At 66.1% G+C, this 26,582-nt stretch overlaps 1 protein-coding gene across 9 annotated transcripts in view; it reads left to right on the top strand.

The window, feature by feature from the left end:
* The window catches only part of DOT1L (DOT1 like histone lysine methyltransferase), a 59,569-nt gene that overhangs the window by 19,979 nt on the left and 13,008 nt on the right, over window positions 1–26,582 (top strand). For 8 of the 9 annotated variants that reach the window (XR_014308062.1, XM_082750837.1, XM_082750833.1 and 5 more), the window contains exons 3-20: window positions 162–236; window positions 3,214–3,277; window positions 4,529–4,757; window positions 6,701–6,795; window positions 7,303–7,365; window positions 13,949–14,004; window positions 16,045–16,124; window positions 19,622–19,690; window positions 20,377–20,483; window positions 20,886–20,927; window positions 21,553–21,663; window positions 21,757–21,991; window positions 22,507–22,620; window positions 23,181–23,272; window positions 23,500–23,601; window positions 23,900–24,037; window positions 24,719–24,844; window positions 26,092–26,576. Coding sequence is in view for 8 of the 9 variants with exons in the window: in XM_082750837.1 (XP_082606963.1) it covers window positions 162–236; window positions 3,214–3,277; window positions 4,529–4,757; window positions 6,701–6,795; window positions 7,303–7,365; window positions 13,949–14,004; window positions 16,045–16,124; window positions 19,622–19,690; window positions 20,377–20,483; window positions 20,886–20,927; window positions 21,553–21,663; window positions 21,757–21,991; window positions 22,507–22,620; window positions 23,181–23,272; window positions 23,500–23,601; window positions 23,900–24,037; window positions 24,719–24,844; window positions 26,092–26,576 (2,283 nt within the window). In the remaining variant the exon portion in view is untranslated. The remainder of the gene's footprint in view (window positions 1–161; window positions 237–3,213; window positions 3,278–4,528; window positions 4,758–6,700; window positions 6,796–7,302; window positions 7,366–13,948; window positions 14,005–16,044; window positions 16,125–19,621; window positions 19,691–20,376; window positions 20,484–20,885; window positions 20,928–21,552; window positions 21,664–21,756; window positions 21,992–22,506; window positions 22,621–23,180; window positions 23,273–23,499; window positions 23,602–23,899; window positions 24,038–24,718; window positions 24,845–26,091; window positions 26,577–26,582) is intronic. The other variant, XM_082750839.1, reaches the window with a different exon arrangement.

Genomic DNA, 26,582 nt, shown 5'->3' on the forward strand with positions numbered 1-26,582 from the left:
GCTTCACACGGCCTGTTCCCAAGCGATGCCTCCCTCTTCTCTTGTGCTCGTTGAGTTGAATAATGAGGATTTTTTTTTTTTTTTTTTAATGTTTGGGAGTCGAGAGTGGAAAGTAGAGCACGAGACCAGTCGTCACTGTTGGCTCCGCTCTTGTGTTTCAGGTGGGTCTGTGAGGAGATCCCGGACCTCAAGCTTGCTATGGAGAATTACGTTCTCATCGACTACGACACCAAAAGGTGAGCCCAGCCGCCTCTCCGCACCGGCTGGGGCCGCAGCCTCCGGTCGGCTCTTCCTCGACGGTGCGAGCTGGCCAGCAGTTTCCTTTAGAGTTGGCTGTCGCCCCGTGGACTTATTTCGGTAGGAAACGTTGATGAAATACTGGCAGAGGCTGTCCGAGCAGGGACGTGACTGGAAATGCCACATTGTGGAAACGGCGCCCGGTGTGTGTGAAGTCAGCCCCACCGGCCGCCCGGGGCTGCTCTCCCTGTGGCCGCCGCCAGCGGCCAGCGCTGCAGCCCCGGGGACGGTGCCTCTGCCGGGCCTCGCGGGGCCCGTCCGAGCCTCGGGGGCTCGGTCCTCACTGCCCCTCCAGCCCCTGTAGCCCCTTCTCGTGGTTTCCTGCAGGCGCGTCCTGGATCTCGGAGCGCAGTCGGGTGGGCGGGGAAGGGGAGGCCGCGTCTGGAATGCCGGCCTGCAGTTTTGTTTCTCTCGGAGAAGGCGGGCGGGCGTTCCCTCTCCCGCCGTGGTAGCTCTCGGCAGGCGTAGACCGGCTCCGCAGTCTTCCCGGAAGGAGCGTGTCTTCTGGGGCTTTGCTGGCTTGCTCTCGATCAGGAGCCCAGTCTGGAGGAGCCCCCGGCCCCTCACAGGCCCCCGCACCCAGGTGGTGGTGACCCGGTCTCACCTCTGTTTGAAGGCTTCTTGGTCTGCTCGTCAGCCCTGATCCCTTTCGCCTGGCCTCCTGCCTCGTTCCGCATCTAACCGTTCGCGCACGGTTCGCACGCGCTCCTCCCTCCACAGCAGCCCAGCCCCTGGGGAGCCGGGTGGCCCCGTGGGCTCCGGTGGTGTGCGAGCGGTGGGCAGCGAGGGCCCACACAGAGGGCTGGGGCGCGGCTCTCTTGCCCCCAGGGTGCGTTTCGCAGGTGGCGGGGTGGGGGTGGGGATGGGGGGGTAGGGGCGAGCTGTGGTCGTGCGCGGGTTGGCCAGGGGAGCTCGCCCTCCGTGGCGGGTGGAGTGCTCCGTGCGGGCCCAGAGCAGCCCGTGCTTCTCAGGGCAGCATTGCTGCAAGATGTTTGCAGGGGCTGTTGGAGACCCTTCCCCGTCGTACTCAGACGGCTCAGGAAAGCCCGGGCATGGCTGTGGGGGGCCAGGCTGAGGGGCTGGTATGGCTGCAGGGTCAGGCTCGCGGTGGGGGACCCTCGTTTCTCTCCCAAGCAAGGTGGCAGCCAGGTGCCTGTGCACCGTCCCAGGGACGGGCCTCCTCCGGGGCCGGCTGGACCTGGGGTCTCACAGCTGTTGAGGGGCAGGCAAACCCCAGGAAGTAAAATGACAAAGGGGTGCCTGGGTTTTCCTATGAGGGCAGCATGAGAAACTAGGAGCCAGAGGTCTCGGATCTTTCATTTTGCCAATTAGGAGGGTGAAGGAGTGTCGCTCAGACGCTGGGGCTGGGGACTGCTGGCCCTGGTTCCCTGTGACCCCACCTGGCCCAGCACTTAGTGGGGGAGGGGGTAGAGTGTCTGTCCGGTGTCCGTGGCCTGTGGCCGTGGCCAGTTGCTCCGAAGAGGGGCAGAGCCTATTGTTGCTCTTGGGCTCCTGAGTTCTCCACATTAGCCTGGGGGCGGCTTGGTCACTGTCCTTCCTGAGGACGCCTCAGGCCTGGGTAGGGCCTGGTCTTCCCGCTTGTTCTCCGTTTCTCTCGCTTGTCCACTGTGGCTGTCCTACGGGGGACCTCGGCCTTGCTGTCAGGGAACCAGCTTCGTTGAATTGTTTCATTTCTGTCCTAAAGGAAGGGTGTGTGCGAGCTCTCGGGGTGAATCTGACAGTCCACAAGGATGTGGGGGGCCGTGGGGCGGGCGGCGTAGGGTGCACACGGCTTGGTCGTGGCCTATGTGCAGAGGGACCTCTCCCAGGCTCCTGGTGTCCGGCTCAGGGAGGAAGGCTCCTTGCTGCTGTGTGTGTGTGCGGGTGTTACGGATGGAGCCCCTGACTGACGCCCCCTCCAGTGCAGCACAGCCGCGGGAGCCCCCTGCCCCCGCACTGCCTCCATCGGGCCGTTCTCTGCGGAGCGTCCGGGTAGCATCCCTGGACCCGCCCCTTCGAATGCCAGGATGTCCCCAGACATTGTACTGTGGCCCCTGAAGGCAGTCAGTCCTAGGGGGCCCTCCCGGGTCAGGGGATCATTGAGAGTCCTACCTGGAGTGAGCACGGGGCTCGGGAGGGTGCAGTCTTGTTGAACAACCTAGGCAGGCTCTCAGTAGGCACCTCACGGGTGCTGCTTCCGTCTTTGAAAGTGTTGGGGGGCGCCTGGGTGGCTCAGTTGGTTAAGCAACCGCCTTCGGCTTGGGTCACGTTCCCGGAGTCCCAGGATCGAGTCCCGCATCAGGCTCCCAGCTCCATGGGGAGTCTGCTTCTCCCTCTGACCTTCCCGCCTCTCGTGCTCTCTCTCACGGCCTCTCTCAAATAAATAAATAAATCTTTAAAAAAAAAAAAAAAAAGGTGTTGGGATCCTCTTCTGCTGGGAGAGCCAGGGGGCCCTTCTGCCCCGGGTGCCCCCCCGTGCCCATCAAGTCAGGGCTGAGGTGGAGGCTCCCTCTAGCCCGGGAAGGAAGTAAGGCCCGTGTGCGCGGCCCTGGGGCAGCGGGCCCAGCTTGGGGAGCAGGTGGGGTGTGCGTCCGGCCAGCTCCCAGCCCCGGGGCTTTACGGAGGCTGCGCAGAGCCCCTTCTCTCTCCTAACACCGGCCAGGCACACCGTTGACCTTGGCTTTGACCTGTGAGCCCTGACCTCCGGAGGCTGCCCGTAGCCAAAGACCGCCTCAGTGCGACCCTGGGCCCAGCCTTGTTGGCCACACGTGGTTATCCTTGGTGTCCTGTGACTGCTCCTCCTCAGGGGACAGCTGGCGCCGCCTGTCCAGGAGCCGTCTCTCCCGAGAGCCCCGCCAGGCCCCTGTGGCGTGTGCTGGGCTCCACAGCAACTGGCCTCTTGCCCTTGCCTTTCAGCTTCGAAAGCATGCAGAGGCTCTGTGACAAGTACAACCGCGCCATCGACAGCATCCACCAGCTGGTAGGTGGCCTCTGCGCTCCCTCATGTGCGTCTGCTCCCCAGGGCCCCGGGGGGAGGGGGTTTCCACCCACTGCCCCTCCCATTTCCTGGGTGGTCATCACACTCGCCTTGCAGACCCCTGCAGACCGCCCTGGAGTGCAGGGGTGCGGCGTGGGCCGGCCTTTGCTGGGACTGGGCTGGGGGTCGGTGCGTCCTCAGCCCTGCCCCCCCGCATGCTGGTGCTCCCCGCTGGGTCTCCGAGCGGACAGACCTTCACGTCGGCGCCCTGGCCCCACGGGCACCCTCAGCCGGCTGTGTCCTGAGTGCGTCCTGCCAGCCCTCTGGGATATTCCGACTACGGAGAGGCCTGGGGCTCTGTCCTCACCGCCCCGTGCCTCCGTGCTGCGGCCTGCGGAGCCCTTGCCTGGCGAAGAACACAGTGGGGCCAGGCCCGGCTGCCAGAGCGGTTCTGGAAAGTGCGTTCCCCCGTGTCCGCGGCCGCTCGCTGTCTGGGCGGCGTGGGCTCCTGGTGGGGTGCGGGTTCTCGTGCAGGAGCCTTGCGGTCGGGGAGGCTGTGGTGGGCTGTCGGGCCTGCAGCTCTGAGGGCCTGGCGTGGACTGGCGGGGGCTCTGGGCTGCCGACCCCCTCACGGTTGCTGCCGGGAGGGGAGGGGACTGCTGGATCCCATGAGTATGTCCCAGGCTCCTTGTGAGGACCGGGGTTCGGAGAAGTTCTGTGTCAGCCATGCGGGCGCCCTCCCACTGCCTCAGTCCAGAGCTCTCCCCTCGGTTTTGTCCTGGGCAGGAGGTGGGGCCTGAGGCTCGGGGCTGACCTGGGCCACTCATGGTGGGCGTGTGGCCTCTCGTGGGCTGCATGGCGGTGGCTTGGCCCCAGATTGGGAAGGCCCTCAGGAACGGTCGGTTCCGCAGTCACGGGCCGCAGGTAGCCCAAGGGAGTGGACCGTGCGGGGTCAGGGCTCAGTGGTTCCCGGGGCTGGGAGCCTGAGGACTCTCTCCTCGGGCCCTCGGGAGCTGCACAGGTGCAGGCCCAGTTCTGGCCCCTGAGGCTCCTGACGTGGACCTGCCAGGCGCTGGCTCTTTCCGTGACCATTTCCTTTCCCAGATGGGCTTTCAGGTGAAGGTGCAGCTCTGAGGCCGACGACCTCTGCTGTCTGGGGAGGCGGCGGGGCTGGGGCTGGGGCCGGGACCCAGGGCTGTCCTGCGGGGCGGGGCCCCCCATGTCACGCACGTGGGGCTTTCTGTGCCGTCCTAGTGGAAGGGGACCACGCAGCCCATGAAGCTGAACACGCGGCCGTCCAACGGGCTCCTGCGGCACATCCTGCAGCAGGTCTACAACCACTCGGTGACGGACCCCGAGAAGCTCAACAACTACGAGCCCTTCTCCCCGGAGGTGTACGGGGAGACGTCCTTTGACTTGGTCGCTCAGATGATCGACGAGATCAAGATGACTGAGGACGACCTGTTTGTGGACCTGGGCAGTGGTGAGTGGGGGCTCGTCGCGCCGCCAGCCTCCCTGGTCCCCGGAGATGGAGCACCCGGTCACCCGAGCCCCTTGTGGGGGGCCGCCCCTCTCTGCGGCCGGCCGGTGTTCTGCACCGAGGAGAGGCCGGGTCGCCGCGCTCCCAAGGGCCCTCCCTCTCCCTCACCCCTCCTTGCCCTGGGGGACCTGTTCTTGGGACCTGTCCAGAGGGGACCCCAGTGACCACCGCAGACCAGCCCCCCATGTGGCTGTGTGTCCTCATCCCTTCCCCACACGCCCCAGCTCTCACTAGCCCCCCGCCTCTTTTGTGCGTCGGGGCATGGATGGTCCTGAGGGCAGGGGCCTGTCCGCGTGGCCTAGCAGGCGTCCACGTGAAGAGCCATGGGCAGAGCGGGACGAGCGCACACCTTGGGTTGGCTGAATCCAGATCGGACGTGTTCGGGGACAGGGCTGGCGAGGGGGTGGCTGTCAGCCTGCGTGGGAACCCCGTGCACAGCCCTCCTCTGGGTCGGCCGGCCACCTGGCTGTGACCCCGTTTGGACACAGAGCCTTGTGCCGCAGACTCAGTGTCCCGTCTCAAACCGGCGCGGCCTCAGCGCTCGCAGAGGGCCAGCACCCCGGGCGAGGACAACTCTTTTCATGTTATCGTTAGTGTGGACCTTTTTAAGCATACAATTCATGTTTTACTTATTTATTTAAGGATTTTATTTATCTGACAGAGAGCATAAGCAGCAGAGTGGCAGGCAGAGGGAGAGGGAGAAGCAGGCTTCCTGCTGAGCGTGGAGCCCGACATGGGACTCGATCCCACCTGAGCTGAAGGCAGCTCCTTAGCAACTGAGGTGCCCAGGCGCCCCCACAATTCATATCGTATTAAGAATATGTGTACTTTCAGGGGCTCCTGGGCAGCTCACTCAGTCAAGTGTCCAACTCTTGGTTTCGGCTCAGGTCATGACCTCAGGGTCGTGAGATCGAGCCACACCGCAGCTCCCATGCTGAGCAGGAGTCTTCTTGAGACTGTCTCCCTCTGTTCCTTTGTCCTTCTCCTTGATCGTGTATGTGGACGTGTTTTTACTTGGGGTACCTGGGTGGCTCAGTGGGTTGAGCCTCTGCCTTCCGCTCAGGTCGTGATCTCAGGGTCCTGGGATCGAGCCCCGCATCGGGCTCTCTGCTCGGCGGGGAGCCTGCTTCCTCCTCTCTCTCTCTGCCTGCCTCTCTGCCCACTTGTAATCTCTGCCTGTCAAATAAATAAATAAATGAAATAAAAAAGATTTTTTACTTAAGGAATTTCCATGCCCAGCATGGGGCTTGAACTCATGACCCTGAGACTGAGAGTCACGCGCTCCACCACGCAAGCCAGCCGGGCACTCGGGCTTCTTTTCATTATCCAAATATATTCCATTCAAAGCATGAGCTCAGAAGGCTCTCGGCACGCTGGCTGAGAGGCACGACTGACCCAAGTAGGAGGGGGACTGCGGGCCAGGCTTCCGGGCGTACGTGAAGTCTGAGCACCACGCACTGCCCAGCGGGGCTTGGTGGTGTGCGGGGGCTGCTCCTGCGGCTCCCGCTGTGCATCAGGCCCTGTCGACGCCGAGTGTGGTGGGTGTTCTCGGCGGTTTCAGATGGGCCGGCTGTATTGTGCTGTGGCGGTGACGGGGCACCTTCCAGAGGGAGACACAGCGCGGATTCCCCTCCTGGGAGCCTGGCTATGCTGTCTGTAGGAGGCAGCGTAGGCCAGAAGGCCGTCCCCTAGCAGGGCCCCGGCTCATGGCCTGGGACAGTGGCATATCCTGGTGACCTTGGGGGTGCTCATACCTCCTCAGAGAGCCGCTGGCCTCTGCCTCTTCACCCCTGTGGCCAGCACCTGTGTGGCCTGGGCCTCGGCGCTGGGTGGGCGGCGCCTCCGTCCCAGGGCCCGTGTCTGACTGTCCCTCCCTCCCTCTGAAGGAGTGGGCCAGGTCGTGCTACAGGTCGCCGCGGCCACCAACTGTAAGCATCACTACGGCGTGGAGAAAGCGGACATCCCAGCCAAGTACGCGGAGGTGAGTGCCTGCGGGTGCGGCGCAGGTGTGTGTGCTCGCCTCTTCCCTCCCCAGCCTTTGCTGTGACCCACGGGGTGTAAGGCGGGAAGGAGAGCAGGAGGTGGGCGTTCCGAGGGGCTGCTGTGTCTCTGCCCGCACATCTGGCCCCAGTGCGTGTGCCGCCAGCAAGGGCCACAGCCTTGTCTACCCCAGGCTGGGCCCGTCTCCTCCAAATGCACCCTGGGTCAGCAGGCATCCCCTAGGTGCCTGTGTCCACCTGGGGGGTGGGGTCAGTGGGGTTTGCGGCATAGGTGCGTGTCCAGAAGCCTTTAGAGTGTGTGGCCGGCACATGTGGACTCCACAGGTCCTGCGGTCTGTCCTCCCCTGCAGCCCCCAGAGTCACCCAGGCTGCTTCTCAGAGGGACTGGGCTCTGGGCCGGCGGAGGGGCGGTCCCAGCTGTCCTGGGGGAGGCAGGGAGGAGGGGCGGCGGGCAGCGGCTGACGGGCTGTCGCATCCTTCCCTTGCAGACCATGGACCGAGAGTTCAGGAAGTGGATGAAATGGTATGGAAAAAAGCATGCAGAATACACAGTGAGTGCCACCGCCCCGGGCCCCGCGGCTAACGGTCCAGCTCTGCTCCTGCGCCTCCTCCCCCTGACCCGCCGCTCTGCCCTGCCTGTCCTCGCCTGGCGTGTGGTGCTGGGGGAGGGCCGCCCGGCCTCACGAGGGCCCTCCTCCTCGGCCCTCTCCGGTCCTTCTTGGGGGCTGCCGCTGCTCCTGCCCCGGGCGCTCCGAGAACGGGCAGCAGGTGGCCCCTCTCCCGCAGCCCTCAGCCGCGTGAAGGCGGTCGTGGGCATCGCGTCCCCGGGCACCCGGCGGGTCTCAGGGAGCCTCCGTGGTGTCGTGCACGTGTGTGTCACGGCCGTGGTGCGGGTCCGGGCGGCAGGGTGTGGACAAGAAGGCCTCTTCCCTGGTCCACTGGCAGGCCCCGTGGCGTCCTCTCCGCTGCCTTCCTGGCACACGTGACCCCGCCGGTGGGCCCGTCCTCCTGGCAAGGCTCGGGGCCGGGCCGCACGTGCCCAGCTCCCCGGGCCACTCCTGCACCTTGGCCTCCGTGGCTTGCCCCAGGCTTGTGAGCCCCACGGTTTTGGCTGGCCAGGGTTCCAGAGCCCCGGCCTCTGTCTAGCCCTGTCCAGGGCTCCTGCACCACACCCCGAAACACGTGTGTGGGCCCGGGCTCACCCCTTGCTCCCTCTTCCACTGTGGACACCCTGCAGCCGTGTAGCCTGCAGCCACGTGGCCACTGCGGGGACACCGTGGACCGAGTGTGTCCCAACCAGACCTTTAACTCCGCCTCCTCCCATTCCGGGTGCAGTGCGCGCGCCCAGACCCCCGAGCCTGCGCTCGGCTCCGCGGCCGGCCCCGTCACTGTCCCTCTCGGCGTCTCTTGCGTGTGTTCACGTCTTGTCCTCTCCGTCCCCAGCCCAGAGCACGCCGTCCGCTTGCGTTGGCTGCTGTGCTGAGACCGGTGTCCTGGTCGTGTCACGGGACCACGGGCTGGGGCTCGGTTGGGGTGTGGGGAGAAGGGGGAGGGGAGGTTCCCCTTCCTCAGGCCAGCCCAATGGCTTCTCCTCCTGTGGTCGTCCCCGCACTGTGGTGTTCCAGAGTCATCGTCAGACCCGAGGTCTCGCGCTTGCTCCTTGGTGTCTTCCGGTGGCTGTTTTATGAGCAGGGCCGTGAGGCTGAGGTTGGCACCTGGGTCCTTTCCTTCTGCATGTGGAGCCCCGTGGTTTCAGCCGGAGCTTGCAGGCTCCGCCCTCGCACACCGCTGTCCGTCCGTGCCGTCCCGCTGCCGTGGCTCTGTCTGTCCGTCCGTGCCGTCCCCGCTGCCGTGGCTCTGTCTGTCCGTCCGTCCGTCCCGCTGCCGTGGCTCTGTCTGTCCGTCCGTGCCGTCCCCGCTGCCGTGGCTCTGTCTGTCCGTCCGTGCCGTCCCGCTGCCGTGGCTCTGTCTGTCCGTCCGTGCCGTCCCCGCTGCCGTGGCTCTGTCTGTCCGTCCGTCCGTCCCGCTGCCGTGGCTCTGTCTGTCCGTCCGTGCCGTCCCCGCTGCCGTGGCTCTGTCTGTCCGTCCGTGCCGTCCCCGCTGCCGTGGCTCTGTCTGTCCGTCCGTGCCGTCCCGCTGCCGTGGCTCTGTCTGTCCGTCCGTGCCGTCCCCGCTGCCGTGGCTCTGTCTGTCCGTCCGTGCCGTCCCGCTGCCGTGGCTCTGTCTGTCCGTCCGTGCCGTCCCGCTGCCGTGGCTCTGTCTGTCCGTCCGTGCCGTCCCGCTGCCGTGGCTCTGTCTGTCCGTCCGTGCCGTCCCCGCTGCCGTGGCTCTGTAGCAAGTCTACTCAGGCGCCACCCACCTGTCTTCTGACCTGGCTCTCCTTCCATGCGTGTCGCCGACTTGGGGGCTTTCCCGTCCCCAGATAAGCCAGGGCGGGGGGTGGCGGGCCAGAGTCTGTGCCGGCGTGTGGGGACAGCTCATGTCCAGATAGGGTCGCGTCTTCCTGCCGCCGACGCAGCCTGCTCTCCCTCACCGACGTTGGTCGCCAGGCTTTTGTAGTCTGCCTCCTGTAGATCTCACACACGTTTTGTTAGCGTTACCTAGAAGTCTGTCTGTCTGTCTGACTTGGTGCGTGTATGAACAATACTGGCTTTAATTTCAAATCCGCATGTCAGCTGCTGGTTTGTAGGAAGGCAGTCGGCTTCTGCCGTGTGTTCACATACGACGACGCCCCTATCTTAGAGTGGTGTTGTAGTGGCTTATCAGTTCCACGCTTTTCTGAATTCGTTCAGATTTCCTGCGTAGACGATCCTGTCATCTGCGAACAGAGGTGGTGTCACGTCTCCTTCCCGGTCTGTGTGTGTTATTTCTCCTGTCTGTTGCACAAGCCGGTGTAACATTGGTATGGCCGGGACGCTAGCGAGGGACACCGTGGCCTGTTCCCGAGCTTCCTGGAAAGCGGTGACTTTCTCATCACGGAGGGGACGTGAGTCGGCAGGTGTTTCGTGGGCGTTCCGGACCGAGCAGACATGTTTCGCTCCGTTCTAGCTGGGCTGGGGATCCTTACCGTGCATGGCGCTGGCGTCTGTTAAATGCCTTTCCCGAGTGTGTTGGCACATCCCTGCCGGTGTGGCGAGCGCAGGGGTCCTCCGTGGCTGGGGGTCCTGCCCGGTCGTGGCGTGGGTGGTTTTCACACGGTGCGGGATTTCCGCTCCACACCTGCGTTGTGGGGAGCGCTTGCGTCGGCGTCCCCCAGGGCTCCCGGCCGGGAGCTCTCCTCCCCTGTGACGTCCTCGGGTGCGGGGTGCTGGCCCCGTGGGGGCGGAGGTGCGCCCTCTGCTTCTGTTCTGTGTTTCCGGGGCCAGGACATGCGCAGGCATGGTGGGGCCTGCTTTGCTTCCCTGCGTCCTGGTGCAGTTTCTTCTGGAACTCTCTGCCCCGCACCTGGGGCTCCCGGGGTCAGCCATTTGGGCTGAGCCTGCAGAAGTCCAGTGGGTTTCCATTTCTAGGAGCTTCTTCCCACGTCTCCTCTGCAGACTGCAGCCCTGGGCAGACCTCCTGAGACGTGGGATTTTGCGTCTTCAAGGGCTTTTCATTCCTGGTGAGGGCGCCGCATCCTGAGGAGCGGCCCCCAGTGCGGTCAGCGCGGCCCACTCGCAGCCTCGGGCGGCTCCTGGGGGCGGGGGCCAGGGCGGGGGCCAGGCTGGGCCGCTGCCTGCTGCCCGCTGCCCGCCTGCTTCCCTCTCTTGGCTCAGTGCAGGGTTAGTGATTGGCACGCGGGCGGACAGGAGGGGCCCCCCTCATTCCTTGGGTCTGGCGTGGGGCAGAGCACTCGCTGGCCCCGCCGCAGCCCCTGCGGGGTGGCTACAAAAGGAATTCAGCTCAGAGGACACTCGGGCACGACCTTGGCCGTGGATGTGTGGAGGAAGCTGGCCAAGCCTCTGCCGTGTGTTGTCTCTTTCCAGAGGGCGTCCTGCAGCGCCGGCCCCGCGGCTGTGGGAGCCTGTTGTGACGGGGAGCACCCACGTTTGGCGGACACTCGTGTCCCGGGTCTGTGAGGCCTTCCCGGCCGCGTTCTGTGGCTTTGACCAGGCGTCCCGTTGGCGGACAGACAGTCCTGCTCCGTTGATCAAGAACCTAAGAGGAGGCAGCCAACAGGGGTCTAAAAATAGCTCTGTGGCTTCTCCAAGCCCCACAGCCTGCTTTTGCGGCCAAGGCTCCCCGTGTGGCCACCGCCTCCTCTGTCCCCTCCCGCCTCTGCAGAGGTCCCCCCGAGGCTCCACCTACCAGCCTCGGCCCCGCCTCCCTGTCCTGCAGCCCCGCGGTGCCCGGCGCCAGGCCCTCCCTGCCACCACGTGCCTCCTCCCGTCAGAGCCCCCGTGCCCTCCTTCCCTTGGCTTCTGCCAGCGGGGTGAAGGGTGCCCCCTCCACCTGGGAGACGCTCTGTCCGGCTCCCTGCCCAGGCAGACGTCCAGGCCCCCAGAGGCCCCTTAACACAGTAGCCGGGCTGTTCACAATGAGCCCTGTACGCTGTGGGCACCTGGCAGTGGGCTTGGCCCGCAGCGGGTTGCAGGCATCGAGAGTGTGTCACCTGGGGTCGCTGTGGCCTCGTGGAGGTGCCACGGCAGGGAGGGTGTCCGCAGACCGGCCTGTGCAGAGGTGCTTCCTGCACTCTGGCCTCTCTCTCCAGGACGTGCGCGGGGCCTCCCCCTGGGCATCTGCCACCCCTCCAGCGTTGTCGATGTCACTATGGTGCACGTGTGGCCCTTGGGGTGACTGGGCCACGTCCGCTGGGGCCCCCTGCATCTCAGACGTGCTGGCCCACCTCCCCTTTGGTCTTGGGCTGGGTTGGGTCACCGGCAGGCTGGTGCTGCCAGGAGACGGGGCCTGGTGGTTCGGCCGAGCCATGCTGCATCTGTGGACTTGGGGCTACTCCTGGGTGGGTGCGCTGAATGCCGGGGCCTGCCCGTTGCCCCCCGACTCTGGCTGGGGCAGACCTCGGTCTCTTCATGCTCAGGCGCTATGCTCTTTTCCCACGACAAGAGCATGTATGCTTGGTGCGGGGATGTGCACGGCCTCCAGGAGCATGTCTGGGGCGAGCTGTGGGGCTGAGGGGCCCAGGCACCTGCCTGCCAGCCCGGGGTCTCTGCCAGGGGTGGTCACGGGCTCCGACACCCTCTGCGCCAGTGCGTGCCCAGGACCTTCTCCGTGTCTTCCCATTCCGTCACACGTGGAGGTCTGCCTGACCCTGGAGCCATTCACGGGGTCCCAGGGCAGGGGCACAGGAAGGCCACACACACCTTCCCAACCGCACAGCCACTGCAGCCGGCGCCCTTCTTCTGAGGCTCACAGCCTGCCTGTGCCCAGAGCAGAGCCACGGTAGGGCCGGGCGAGCAGAGCCCGAGCCAGCGGCCGTTCTCTGGCCTCAACCCAGCAGTGCTGCTCCGGCCTGAGCTGCGTGGCCTGGACAGGGAGCCGCCAGGGAGAGGGAGGCCGCCTGGAGACGTGCCTGAAGGCGTCTGTGTCTGTCCCAGGCCCAGGTGCAGGGGTGTACCGGGAGGACCTTAGGGCCCAGCAGGCGGTCGTCCCCAGGGCCATGGTTTGTACAGAGGACAGAGGACAGAAAGCAAAATGAGCTCACGGTGGTAGGGGGGGACACCAGGCAGGAGCTTCCAGAGCCCTCTCCCAGGGTGTCCCACAGGACACGCTTAGTTCCCCCCAAACGAGACAGCGCCGTGCGTGTGTGCTGTGGTCTCCAGGGGCTGGCAGAGACCCAGCGCCGGGTTCTCCACGGGGTCGGTCTCGCGGGCTCATCTGCCGACTCGGGGTGGGGAGCAGGTGCTCAGCCCGAGCCTCGCGTCCGCACGGACAGTTCAGGGACCAGAGACCCCAGCAGTGAGGCTGGCCGGAGCCCGCAGTCCGGTTCCAGACGCCGTGGAGGGCCAGACTCGCAAGCGGCCGGTGGGGAGGGCGGGCTCTGGCCGTCCGTGCGAGCTCTCTCTCACGTGCGCTGCAGACTCGAGTCATTCCCGGGGCCTGGCAGGACTGTTCTCAGGAGTGTGGCAGATTTAGGAAGCTCCACAGGCGGGGAGAGGATTCAGAGTTGGGACAGCTGGGGTGTGGGCAGCCCCCCACAATGCCCGAGCACGCTTGGGTGGACTGCCCTCTGCCCTGGATCAGCGGCGCTCTCCGGAGACTGGGCCGTCGCTGCTCAGCGTCTTCTGTCCGTTTCTGAGCGACAGCAGGCCCGGTGCCCTGCTGGACTCCTGCTGTCTTCGTGAGGGAAGTGGGGGTTCCGGGTCACCTTGCGGCACTCATCAGGGTGCAGGTGAGGCCAGTCACTGGCCCCACCCTCCCCTGGCCCCCGTTCCCGTCCATGGAGAAGCCTGGTCTGGACGTGTCACACGTGTGGACTCACACCCCATGTGGCCTTCTGTGTTTGGTTCCCTCCCCGCGCGTTATGGGCTTGGGGTCCGTCTCTGGGGCTGCGCGTGGGCTTCTAGCTCCTGTCTGTGGCCGGGGGTCGCTCCTGCGCATGGGGGATGTGCTGACAGGTGTCTCTGTCGTCTGCTCTTCGGAATCTGGCCGCCGAGACCGGGCAGGGGCAGGCTTTGCAGGGACACGCGGTCTCGCTTCTCGGCGTACGCGGAGGTGCAGTGCGGTCGTGTTTTGAAGAATGATAACATCAGGCATGTAGGTTTGCTGAATGCCCCAGCTTGGGGCACCTCGGTCCGCAGGCTCTTGGAGGCCCCGTGTTAGTGTGCTGGGCCACACCACACAGAGAGCTCTGCCCTGGTGTCGCTCGGTGCGTAGGTGCCTCCTGAGGGCACGACCACTGTTCCCTTTGGTAGCCCCGGCCGGCCAGCCCACTCCTGTCCAGAACTGCCGGCAGGCTGGGAACCCCATGTGGCTGCGTCCCCAGCTGGCTCTGGGTGGCTCCATGGTGCATCCTCTGCTGGGGCTGGAGCCTCCCTGAGCCGCCGCCGGCCTGGTCCCAGATCCTCCCCTCATCAGTGACTGCGCTCCTGTCTCCTGTCTCCGGTTCTCTGCGCGGGCGGGCGGGGCGCGAAGCCGGCCGAGGCCCCGGGTCGACGGAGGCCCCGGGTCAGCCTCTGCCGGTTCTCTTCCTTTCAGCTGGAGAGAGGCGACTTCCTCTCAGAGGAGTGGAGAGAGCGGATCGCCAACACAAGGTAGGGCCCCGGGCGAGCGCCTCCGGGGAGGGCGCGGGGCCGCCGGGTTCCTTCTCTCCCTGCCCTGCCTGCAGCGGAGCAGGTGGTCCGGGGGCTGGACCCAGGGCCCCAGGGTAGGGCCAGGTGTGGCTCAAGGCCTGCACGTGCCAGTCCCCGGGCTGCCCGTCAGGAAGGGTCCTTCCCTCCCGTCTCGGCCCTGTGCTCAGCGCGCGGACTCTTGCTGTGTCCACACCTCCCCGAGCTGGGCGCGGGGCCGGCTTTTCTGCACCCGCTGCGGAACGGCGTCCTGTCCCCCAAGGCTGGGCTGCTGTGGTTTTGCCCGTACACTCCCCCTAGCCCTGCCCCAGGCCCCGGGCTGGGGCGCGGAAGTCAGCTGGAGCCTGCTGGGAGCCCGGGACCCGAGGGGCATCGCGCACCCAGAGCTGTCTTCCTGGGGACGAGGCAGCCTTGTTGATGGTGGCCCGCTGTGTTGGGAGACCCTGCCGTCTGGCCTCGCCGTGTCTTTGCTGCAGGCACATACTGCCTGCTGCCGAGTCCCCACCGTCTGAGTCCTGGGGGCTGGGAGAAGCCGGGTGCGGCTCTTTCCGGGAGGCCTCCCTTTGTGGCTGCCCCAGGAGAAGTTCTCGTCCGAGGGGTCTGCTCCGCTCTCCCCTCCTGGCCGGGTCTCCCCCTCTTCCTGAGAGACGCATGCTGACTTCGTGGGCGTCCCCGTCCATGGGGACCTGGGGGCTCTCTAGTGCTGGGCGCCCGCTGGCGGCGTCTGGGCGGAGGTGTCCCCTGTTGTGGTCACAGGGAGGGCGCTGTCCCCCGGGCCCTGTCGGCCCCTCGTACTGCAGGCAGACTGGGAAAGGTGTCGGTGATGGGCGAGTGGCCTCTTGATGTCCCCCAGGTGCTCTGTGTCCTGGCAGGGGTACCCCTCCCCCTCCCAGCCCCTTTCTTGTTGGGGACACACGTCCCCGCTTCTGCCTTCTCGTGCAGGGCATGGGAGGGAGTGACTGCCTTCGGGGCACCCTTCTTCCCTCAGAGCGGTCGCCAGGGTCTTGGCTGGCTCACGTCCTGCCTTCCCAGGCCCCATCCCCAGTTAGGGACTAGGACAGAGCAGGTGCGCGCCCCGTGAGAGCTTGTTCTCCCCGGCTGTCTTGTCAGGGCTCTGTCCCTGGGCTCCCCAGGACGCCTGGGCCCAGCCTGACGGCTCTCGCCCGTGTCTTTCCTGCGCGGGGCTCAGGGAGAGCGCACGGGGCTTGCTCCGTGTCTGTGCGGCTTCTTTTCTGCCGCTCTGCCCGCGGGCACCGGTGCCTGTTCTCGGGTCTTCCGCGGCTGTTCTGGTACCTGCTCTGCTTCCAGGCATCTCGATTTTAACCTGTCGAGACTCAAAACAAGCAGCGAGGGGACGGCTGGGATCAGCCCGGCGTGTCTTCTGTCCCTTCCAAGAGCGGAACTAAACGTCCGTCTGCCCCGGCTCCGATTCTATCTGGAGGCACTTCCGTGGGGGAGGAGAGCCGCCCGGCCCGGCTGCGTCGGGAGCTGCTTCACCCGCGGGGCTGGACGTGAGCCGGCGCTCGGCGGCTCGCGGCCGTTCAGAGAGGGCCTGGAGCGGGCACGAGCTGGGCCCAGGCGGCGGGCAGGGGTGCGTCTCTGCACACGCAGTGTGAGGCGGCAGCGTCCCCGGCCGCCCCGGCTGGCGTGTTCGGACCAGGGCCCGGTGGTCCAGTGCAGAGCACGCGGGCAGGCGGAGGAGGACTCTGGCTCTGGTCCCACCGGTCCTTGGGCGCCTCCTTCCAAATGCCTCTGGACGCTGTCCGTGTGCCCGCCTGCCCGGGTGTCCTCACGTCTCCGTCCCCAGGTGACGCGTGTGCAGTCCGCATTCCCACCCCGGGGGCGTCCCGGGGGCGGGCGGGGACCGCCCCCCACCGGCCAGCCTGCTCATCCTCTGCGCCCTGCGGGCCGCGGGTCCCGTCCTGGGCTGGGGGAGCCGGCGGTGGAGGCGGTAGGCGGCGCGCCGGAGCCTCGGCCTCACTCAACTGGAACATTGTTTTGCAGTGTTATATTTGTGAATAACTTTGCCTTTGGTCCTGAGGTGGATCACCAGCTGAAGGAGCGGTTTGCCAACATGAAGGAAGGTAACGCACTCTCCCCACAACCCTGCCCTGTCGCGGTCCCTGTGGGCTCGCGGCGCCCAAGGCCCGCACAGTCCGTCTGGAGCTGGCTGTGACCGCGGGCGCGGCCGGGTCCGTGCGGGCCGCCCTCACTTGCGGGCTCCACAGCCGGTGCCTCTGGCCCCGGCAGACATGGTGGGGCCGACCGGGCCTCCCCCGGGTGGATGGGGCCCGCGGGCCTGGGGGCCTTGGGGTGGGGGCCCGGCTTGCCAGCGGCTGCACACTGTGCGGCCACGCTCACATGTCCTGGAGGCAACAAGTGACTTCTCGGTGCGAGCTCATGCTACAGGGTTACTCACTGAGGGTCTGACGTTCGGGCTCGACCTGTGACCCCGACCCGGGGGCAGTGAGGCCACGGGGCTCGTCCCGACAGGCCTCTTCAGCTCTCTGGGTTGTCCCTGTGTTTGGGCCCCGGTTGCCCTCGTCCGCCTTCCCGTCCCCGGTGGGGAGGGGCCCCTTGCCACGCGTGTGTCGGACTCCATGGCCTGGGCTCTTGCTCGAGTTGGTTGGCGTGTAGGTGGGGTTGCGCTCTCTTTTTTTAAAGAATTTCAGGACTTTTTATTTGACAGAGAGAGATAGTGAGAGAGAGCACACAAGCAGGGCAGAGAGAGAGGGAGAAGCAGGCTTCCCGCCGAGCAGGGAGCCCAGTGCGGGGCTTGATCCCAAGACCCCAAGATCATGGCCTGAGCTGAAGGCAGACGCCCAACCACTGAGCCCCCCAGGCACCGCAGGGTTGCGTTTTCTTTGTGCTCGTGGAGGCTTCCAGATTTGGAATTGTGTGGGTGCACGAGTGCGGTGAGGCCCTCTACTCTATCTGGCCCAAACCTTCTAGGGGAAACTTTTCTGAATCTTGGCAAGCAGAGACCGGAGGCTCTGTGCTTGGGGGCAGCCTCCCGGCTGGACTCCTTCCAGGGGAGCCCTCTGCTCCCTGGCTTCTCCCACGGCCCGAGGTGCACCTGAGGGCGGTGGACCGACAAGCCCTCTGCGCCAGGGGTACGTGGGCCCTGCGCCCGCAGCTGCCCTGCCGACGCTGGCCACGGGAGGAGCTCCCTCCAGCTCTGTCTTAGGCAGCGCAGGTCAGGTGTCACCTTTCCCTGTGCTGTGCCGGGAGCCTCTGTGTACTTGGAATGTCAGGCAGAGAAGACCATCCAGTCTAGAAGCTTCTGAGGAGGTGGGCGGGAGACAGTGTCACGTGAGCACCGATTGAGGCCTGGACAGTGCAGGGGACTGTTCATGTGCTCTGTGTCTGAGCACAGCAGAGCGAGCCCGGCGGGCTCCTGGAGGAAGGAGAAAGACCAGCAGCTTCCTCTGGGTGTGGGCCACCCTGGGCGCTGTCTGGGGCACACGGGCTGGGCCCCAGTGGGGCCTCCTGTCGCTCTCCCGTGGATGAGGGCCTTGTCACCCGCTTGTCAGCTGTGCCTCTGGCATGTGTCCTCGCTGAGCTGAGAGTCAAGGTTCTGGCTGTTTTTTCATTTTCTCCCCATGCGGAGACAGTCTTGGAACAGTGTGGGGCCTCTGTCTAGCTGAGCTTGGGGACACACTGAATCTGAAGTCCTTGGTCGTGGCCCACTGTGTTTCAGGATCAAGAGGAGCCCACTGCTTTTGGGCCAAGTTCTCCAGCCAACGGCCCAGAGCCCACGGGCTCCCCTCCTCACCTGTGCCCGGGTTTAGGGTGGCCAGGCCCTGGGTCGTAGCAGGAGGTGCTACTGTCCTCATTAGAGCTCTGGCCTCAGGTGCCCATCCTTCTCAAGGCCCTCCTGGCATGAACACGACTGGCCTCCTCGGCCCCCAGTGTGGCTGCCCTGTCGGAGGAGTGGGCTGCGGGCTGTGGCCTCAGTGTGGGTGTCGACCGCCTGGGCCCTGTGGTCAGCAGTACCCTTCCCGGGTCTGGACGGGAAGCCTCAGGACGTGCCTCACCCTTGGCTGATCCCTGTAGCTTGTAACACAGTTGCTAAAGCCGCTGCTGGTTTTCCAGATTGCGAGGTGGCCTGAATGTGACCTGGGCGCTCCCAACTCAGGAGAGCCTGCGCATGCCGCCTTCCCTGCCCCTCCCAGCTGCTTCGGGCTCTAGTTCTGAGGAGGGCCAAGCACCCTCCACATTCCCGCTCCTACGGGAGAGGGATGAGATGGGTCCCCACACGTCCCATTACGAGACGTTTCGAGGAAGTGGAGGGCCACCCCGCACCTGCGCAGGCCGCCGCCCGCCGCCCTCAGCCCTGCCAGCTGCATGGCCTGTGTGCGGGACTGTGTGCACGAGCCCGGGTGCTCCCCGTCATCTTGTAGGGGCCGTGCGCCTCCCCCAGGAGAGAGCGAGGCCCCTCCACCTGTCACTGTCCTGCTGTCTGCCCAGGAGCCTCCCTTCTGGCAGTGTCCTCCTGGGCAAGGGGCCAGGTGGGCTTTTGTGGGAGCCAGGCTCCTCCGCGGTTGTTGACGGCCCCCGCCGGACGTCCGGGCCCATTGTCTCATGGGGTGTCGCGGCTCTCGTTCCTTCCTTGTGGTGTCCTATGGGTGAGCTTGGGGGACCTGATGGGGCCCAGACAGCCCGCGGAGCCCTGCGGTCCCCAGGCACCTGACCCGTGATCCTGGAGCGACACGCCCTTGGGCCCCTCCCAGCTCCCTTGCCGAGTGGGCCACGCAGGGTGCTGTGTTCCTCACCGGAGCCCCCGGGGGGCCCGGGATGCAGTTCAGAGACTCTCCGGGTTCCAGGCACCCCGCGGGGCTGTTCAGCCTCTGTCTGCTGAGACCTTTGATAGGACCCTGTGGTCTCTGACCCTGGCTGCCCCAACCTGGCGCCTGGCCCAGTGCTGGGTTTGTCGTGGCCTGCTCCCACCAGGCTTGGTTCTCAGGACGTGTGCTGGGTGGCCGGTGCGCCTGGTGCGGGACGTGCTGCGGCGGGCAACCATGTGCCCGCGTGGAAATGAGCTCGGACGCACTCTTCCAACTTCAGTGTGACATAGTGTTTGCTTTGACTTTTCCTTTTGGCTCTTTCTCCCTCACACCCAGAAGCTTCTGAGAGCGTGCGTGTGCCTGTGGGTTCCTCTGCGTGTCTCTCTCTCCCTCGAACTCAGCACGCGGAGCCACTGCGGGCTGCCTGCCCCCTCGCCGGGCGGCCCGGTGGTGGGAGTTCAGGGTTTGCCTTGGCCACTCAGCCTCGGCTGTGACTGAACTCGTCCGCGCAGGTACGGAGCCTGCGGAGGGGCGCGTGTCCTCCCAGCTGGTGTCCGCCCGTGGCTAGCCGGAGCCCCGGCCGGGAGCTGTGCCCAGAGCATCCTCGTCCACACGATCCGCTCGTGGGACGGACTTCCATGGGGAAGGCGTCCCCTGCCTTTGCTTCGACTTGTAGAGCGCGGACAGGACTCGGTGGTGCCGCTGTCCCTGCCCTTGCTGCGGCTGTGCCCTGCTCTGCCGCCCTGCGCCCCGCGGCCACCCCACGAGCCGTGGTGACTAGTCTTGTGTTGCAGGTGGCAGAATCGTGTCCTCGAAGCCCTTCGCACCTCTGAACTTTAGAATAAACAGCAGGAACTTGAGCGGTAAGAAGCTCACGTTGCTGAGTCAATATACGTGACTTTAAGCATCTGTGTTGGTGTGGGGTCCATACCTGGTGCTCCTCACTTCGGGCCAGTCGTTCGGTGTGGGCATCCGGTCCTGGGGGGACGGGGGGTCAGCAGCTGCCCCGGCCACACCCCCTTGGTGCCACGAGCCCCCTGGTCCTGACGGCCACAGGCATTCCCCGACACGGCCCTGTGTCCCTGGCGGGGAGAGTGGCTCTGTGTGGAACTCAGAGGGACAGGTGTGCAAAGCCCTTTGAGTTCCTGTTGTGACTGGCCTGAGCAGGCAGTGGCTGCCCTGTCCCTGCTCAGGAGGGACTGGTAGCAGAAAGCTCCTGGGTCGGGCTGCACGGGCCTCGGGGTCTTGGGCCTCCTGGGGGGCTGGTGGGAGCTCCTGGCTCCACATTGTTCGGAGTCATCTGCAAGTGCCCTCCGACGGCACCGCCCACGCTTGGCGCTCTTTTCCTCGGACAAGCCCCTGGCGTGGCCCTGCAGCCTCCCTCGCTCAGCCGCGTGCTGGCAGCCAGCTGCCCCCTATGGGCGCTCGGGACAGGCTCTGCCCCTTCCTGCCTCACTGGGGTCACTCCGGACCAGAGGGAGATGCACCGAGGGCCCACCCGCTCACCCCAGGCGCAGGAGGGGCCCTAACCCTCGCCCCTTGTACGCAGACATCGGCACCATCATGCGGGTCGTAGAGCTCTCGCCCCTGAAGGGCTCAGTGTCCTGGACGGGGAAGCCGGTCTCCTACTATCTGCACACCATCGACCGCACCATAGTGAGTGCCCCGCGGGGCTGGGGTCGGGGGCCTGGCCAGCCGGCCCTCAGTACGGGTGGAAGTGGGTCGGGAGGCTGGAGACCCTGGTCTGTCCCACCTTTGTCCTCAGCCCTCGCGGGGGCCGGACCTTGCCCACGAGGACTCATGGAACAGCGGCTCTGCCTTGGAGTCCGAGGCCCCCGGTGCCCTGCCAGGCCTGCCGTGTGGCTGCCCCTGTGGGACGGCGGTGCGGGGATTGCACGGCCCACACAGGGGGAGCCCTGAGCCCAGCGGGTGCCCTACTAGCCGCCCACCCGGGAGGTGCCCTGCCGCGCTCTGCTAGGTGCGGGGTCTGCCCAGGCTGTCGCGCTCACTCCGGGGCTTGGGACTGGCTTCTCATGAGACTTTGCCTTGTGTTTTCAGCTTGAAAACTATTTTTCTAGTCTGAAAAATCCAAAACTCAGGGTAAGTGTATGTTTTCTGTTCCCCTTCCTGTTGTGTGTGCACTGCTGGTGGGGGTGTGCTGGCTGGGAGGGGCCGTCAGGGCGGGGGCGGGTCTCGGTGCCGGGACCAGGGGCCGCGCACACAACTGCCTCGTCTTCAGCAGCCCCGTGGCCCGCAGCTCTTGCACACGTTTCTGGGGAATGGGTCGAATGAGTCTCTGAAATGGGGTTTGGCGGCATGGTGGGCTGTGCCCAAGTGCAGGGCGGAGAGCAGCCCTCGAGCTGTCCTGATCTGAGGCCCGAGCCACAGAGGGGCCGGACCATTCCGAGCTGCTGTCCGAGGGGAGCCGGGATCCTTGTGCCCACGTCCCTCCCGTGCCCTTGTGGCCGCTGTTCATCTGCCTCCAGAGTCGGTGCTGTCTGCGCACGAGTTTTTCTATTTGGGGACTCGGATAAGTATCCAAACAGGAGAGCCCCCGGCCTCGGAGGGGGCCACAGTTGGAAGGCCACCTGCTTTCTGACGGAGCCCTGGGGGGGCGCGTGCCGTCAGGCTCCTCTGTCCTTGCGTGTGCGGAGGCGGGCAGAGCTCAGGCCGGCGGCCGCCTCGAGCCGGCCCCGCTGCAGATGCAGCCACACTTGCCTTCCAGGAGGAGCAAGAGGCAGCTCGGCGGCGGCAACAGCGGGAAAGCAAGAGCGCCACGACCACTCCCACCAAGGGGCCCGAGAGCAAGGCTGCCGCTTCTGCGGACGCCCCGACGGTGAGCGTGCGCCCTGTGCCCCGCGGAGGGAGGGCTCACGTGGCCCGATGGGCCCGCCAGTGCTCCCCTGACGGCCCTGCCCCCATCTGCCAGGATTCGGGGGCCGAGGAAGAAAAAGCTGGGGCAACCACCATCAAAAAGCCGTCCCCCTCCAAAGCCCGGAAAAAGAAGCTGAACAAGAAGGGGCGGAAGATGGCCGGCCGGAAGCGTGGGCGCCCCAAGAAGATGAGCACTGCGAACCCCGAGCGTAAGCCCAAGAAGAGCCAAACCGCACTGGACCTCCTGCACGCCCAGGCCGCGCCGCAGACGGCAGCGCCCTCGCCGCAGGGTGAGCCGGCTGTGGGCGGACCCCTGGGGCATGCTGTCGGCCAGTCCCGGCGCCCCCTTGTCTCTCTGCCTTGGTGCGGCGAGTGGGGTCCCCCTCCTGTCCGCGGAGGCGGTGAGAGGGGCAGAGGCCTCCATGACGGCGTCATGTGCCGTGTGGCTGCTGCCTGCTTTCCAGACCCTGCTAGGGTCACGCCATCCTCACGGCCATGTGCCCTGGGGTGGGCTCCCTGAGAGCGCACCCTGGTGGGGCCTCCCATCATCCTAGCCCCGGGCTCTGGGTTCCCCTGGCCTCCCGTCCTGGGCTCTGATGACAGACCGCACACAGGGGACATGGCTCACAGGGACCTCTTGGATCCCGCGGGGCTTTGGTTCCACTTCTCAAAGCGCTGCGACGCGATGTCTGGTCCCCCGTTCAGTCTCGGTGTGGGCAAGCTGGCCGGTTCCCGGGAGCAGACCTGTGGAAGTCCCCAGGCGCACCAGCCTGCCGCTGACACGTGGCCTCTCTGTGTCCTACAGACGCGTACAAGTCACCTCAGAGCCCGTTTTACCAGCTACCTCCCAGCGTGCAGCGGCACCCCCCCGACCAGCTGCTGCTGGCTCCCACCCCGCCCGCACTGCAGAAGCTGCTAGGTGAGCTGCCCACGGACCCCTCGGGCCAGCGGGGGTCGGGGGAGGGCTGCCGGCCCCAGACCAGCGTCACACGGGCTCAGGGCTGGTGTGATCTCCCTAGCACGTGGGACGACCCAGAGAACCACCCAGCCCCACGCCATGTGGGCCACGTTGGGTGGGGAGGGCTGTGTCGGGGGAGCTTGGTGCCCAGTGTCGCTGAGCCGAGGCGCAGACTCACGCTGCTGGGAGAGATCAAGCAGCTGCTTATCTCTGAAAAGCGGGTGAAAGAAACCCTTTTTCACCTTTTGGGAGCGGCCGGTTTTCTCAGTTCAACATCAGTAACCTGCGTTTCCCTAAGCAAACGGGCACCCACGTGGTGTTGGAGGGCCAAAGACATGGGGCGGCACAGGCAGGAGCTGTGAGGGGCGCCCAGGTGGGGACCGAAGGCCCCGGCGTGATGGTGGGCGGTGAGACACTGGGGGTGGCAGCCGCCACGATGGCTTTCTGAAGGGCGGCCCTCCTCCTCCCTGCCGGACTCGGGGGCTCGTGTGTGTGCTAAGCTGCATACTTGACCCTTGTAGAGTCCTTCAAGATTCAGTACTTGCAGTTCTTGGCCTACACCAAGACCGCCCAGTATAAGGCCAGCCTGCAGCAGCTGCTGGACCAGGAGAAGGTGAGCCCTGCCCTGTGCCCCTCACCTGCTGGCCCCAGAAGGCGCCTTGGCCCTAGGAGAAGCGGCGGTCCCTTCAAGGGCCCGTGCGCTGTCCCTGCTCGCTCCAGAGAGGCCATGGGGGTCTCTGCTGAGGGTCATCAGCCTTCTGGGCTGGGGCACGTCTGGCCTGTTGTGGGAGGGGACGTGGCGGGGACAGGGCCTTGCCATCACCTTGCTGCGTCCCCCAGGAGAAGAACACCCGGTTGCTGGGCGCCGCGCAGCAGCTATTTGGCCACTGCCAGGCCCAGAAGGAGGAGATCAAGAGGCTCTTCCAGCAGAAGCTGGACGAGGTGGGTTGCTGGGACTGTGCCCGCCGCTGGGCCCCCTGGGGCGGGATGCGGGTGCAGGGGCTTCCTTCCCGGTGTGTGGGGTGTACGTAGTCGCAGCACTGCTGGTGTGGGGTCGTGCCCTGGGGTCGTCCTTGTCCCTTTTCTGGGCCACCATAGGTCCTCTCTATGACCGCCATCGGCCGCCAGCCCAGCCCGCCCCTTCCTGCCCCCCAGACGGCCCCCAGCCCCGTCCCCTGCCCTCAGCCTGCCGCTGCACACTCCGGCGGGAGAGCCCACCTCTGCTGTCGTGTGTCCGCAGCTGGGAGTGAAGGCGCTGACCTACAACGACCTGATCCAGGCGCAGAAGGAGATCTCGGCCCACAACCAGCAGCTGCGGGAGCAGACGGAGCAGCTGCAGAAGGACAACGGGGAGCTGAGGACGCAGAGCCTGCGGCTGGTGGGGGCGCGGCGGGGCCGGCGGGGGCGGGGCGCCGGGCGGACAGGGTCCAGGCATCCTTCTCCAGGACCGGTTTGCCATAACCCCCAGTCTGCACGGGCCGCTTCAGGACTCCCGCTGCCAGCCCGCCCGCATCCCCAGTGCCCTCCTTTCTTGGGCTCTCGGAGCCCCCTAGAGCCCGCAGGGCCCACGGCCCTTCCGAAGGCTCATACGCTTTCACTCGATGAAGCTCTCCAGGTGCTCAGACTGTAATATCCTCTGGCACTCCTGCAGCCCCAGGCTGGTCTCTTTGACGAGCCCTAGGGCCGGGGGCACATCTCCTGGCACCTCACTGCTCTGGAGACGAGGGCACGCTTGCTGGGTGTGCGGGAGCGTCACTTGTGACGGAGCCTTCCTGTCCCATCCTGTGGGCACCCGTGCCTTGCTCCCCCTGGGCGTGCTGACCGGGGAGGCCCAGTTTCTACTCTGGGCTGCCTCCCAGCCTGGCCTTCTTTTAGCAGGTTCCCTTGCCGGATACACAGGTGTTCAGAGACACCTGCCCAGACATCGGCTGGGTCTCCTTTCAGAGCCCAGGCTCTGCCCTCTGCCGGGCGGACAGGTGCCCCCGCAACAGCGGCGCGTGCTCTGCAGCAAGGGTCTGCCCGGCCGGGACTCACAACCGTGACCTCCTCATCCCCACAGCTCAAGGCTCGGTGTGAGGAGCTGAAGCTGGACTGGTCCACGCTGTCCCTGGAGAACCTGCTGAAGGAGAAGCAGGCCCTGAGGACCCAGATCTCCGAGAAGCAGAGGCACTGTCTGGAGCTGCAGGTGGGGGCGAGCGCCGCGGAGGGCCCTGCACTCCCGGGGCAGTGCTGCCGGCCGCCTCCGCCGGGCTGTCCTGCTCCCGGGTCAGGCTGTCTGTTGGGGTATTGGGAAGCAGCCTGGACGTCCCGTTTCTGGCCCTCGAAGGGGAGCAGAGGGCTTGGCGGCCGAGGGGCCCTGCTTGCTCCAAGGCATCTCAGGCTCCTCGGAAACCCAGCATCTCGCCGGTGCCCCTTAGTGAGTCCCCCATGAAGCCGCCGTGAGGAGGCCGGTGTCTGCGCAGGAGATCCCGGGAGCTGGCCCCTCTGCCGAGAAGGGTGGCATGTGTATCAGGGTCCGGCGGGAAGCAGGGCAGGAGGGAAGGAGAAATGGGCGGTCTGTCTCCGGTCCTGGTTTCCCAGAGTTGGCTGGCTGGGTGTGTAGCCTTCCGATGACCACAGGACCATAGCACGGTGTGCGGCGTGGGTGTCGGCAGCACCTGCGAGCTCCGTTTTTGCAAGGCTGTGGCCCCCGCTTGGGCTGGCGTCTCCCCAGCGTGGCTTCACCGTTCATGGGAGGCTCTCCTGGTCACCAGCCCTCGGGGTCTTCCAAGTGTTGTTTTGTTACAAAACGATGTCGCAATGAATTATTCGGCACAGAAGACTCCGGTTAAGGATGTTTCTTAAAGACCTGCTCCCCAAAGTGGGTCTGTGACTGGTGTGAGGTCCCGGGGTCCAGGCCACCCGCCCTCTGAAGGGCCGTGACTCAGGGGAGCCTGGCACAGAGGAGGTTTGCCGACCCTGTTGGCCCAGACAGGCCTCTCTGCTGTGCTCTTGTGTGTGAGTGGCCGTTAGGCTGCTGACCCCTCTGTGGAGTGATGGCACGTCCGTGAGGGCGAACCACAAAGCAGAGAAACCAGAGAGAAAATCCCGGTGCCCCACGCTGGGGGAGGGAAGCCCAGAGCCACAGTTTCTCGTGGCCGGTTTATACGTAGGGTCCTTCAGCACAGACAGGGTCACAGCTCCCCGTTCTCGTCCCCCAAGCGCATGTCCGTGGAACTCCCTGGACACCAGGTGTTCTGTCCGGTGGCCCCGGAGCTTCCCACCCCGTGCTGGGCAGTTGGCCTCCGCATCACCCCCAAAGCCGGTCTGCGTCCTCACAGGCGCTCCGGGGCTGTGTCCGTCTGCATTGGCTAGGTGGCCGGGTGTGGCGCGTCCGGCTGGGCCTCAGGCCCTGGGCCGAGCAGCAGGCCTGAGCCTCTCCCCACCCGGCAGATCAGCATCGTGGAGCTGGAGAAGAGCCAGCGGCGGCAGGAGCTCCTGCAGCTGAAGTCGTGTGTGCCGCCCGACGACGGCCTGTCCGCACACCTGCGTGGGAAGGGCGCCCTGGGCCGGGAGCTGGAGGCTGAGCCTGGCCGTCTGCACCTCGACCTGGACGGCCCCAAGTTCTCACTGCCCCACTTGAGCAGCGCCAGCCCGGAGCTCTCCATGAACGGCCACGTGGCCGGCTACGAGGTGTGCGGGGCGCTGAGCCGGCCCTCGTCCAAGCAGAACACGCCCCAGTACCTGGCCTCCCCGCTGGACCAGGACGTCGCGCTCTGTACTCCCAGCCATGGTGGCCGGCCGCGGCTCGAGAAGATGGCGGGCCTGGCCTTGCCCGACTATACCCGGCTCTCCCCGGCCAAGCTGGTACTCAGGCGGCACCTGAGCCAGGACCATGCAGCCGGCGGCAAGCCTGCGGCCAGCGAGCTACACCCACGGTGAGT

The sequence above is a fragment of the Mustela nivalis genome (genome assembly GCF_964662115.1).
Source record: "Mustela nivalis genome assembly, contig: HAP1_SCAFFOLD_1933, whole genome shotgun sequence".
NCBI classification, from domain to species: Eukaryota; Metazoa; Chordata; class Mammalia; order Carnivora; family Mustelidae; genus Mustela; species Mustela nivalis.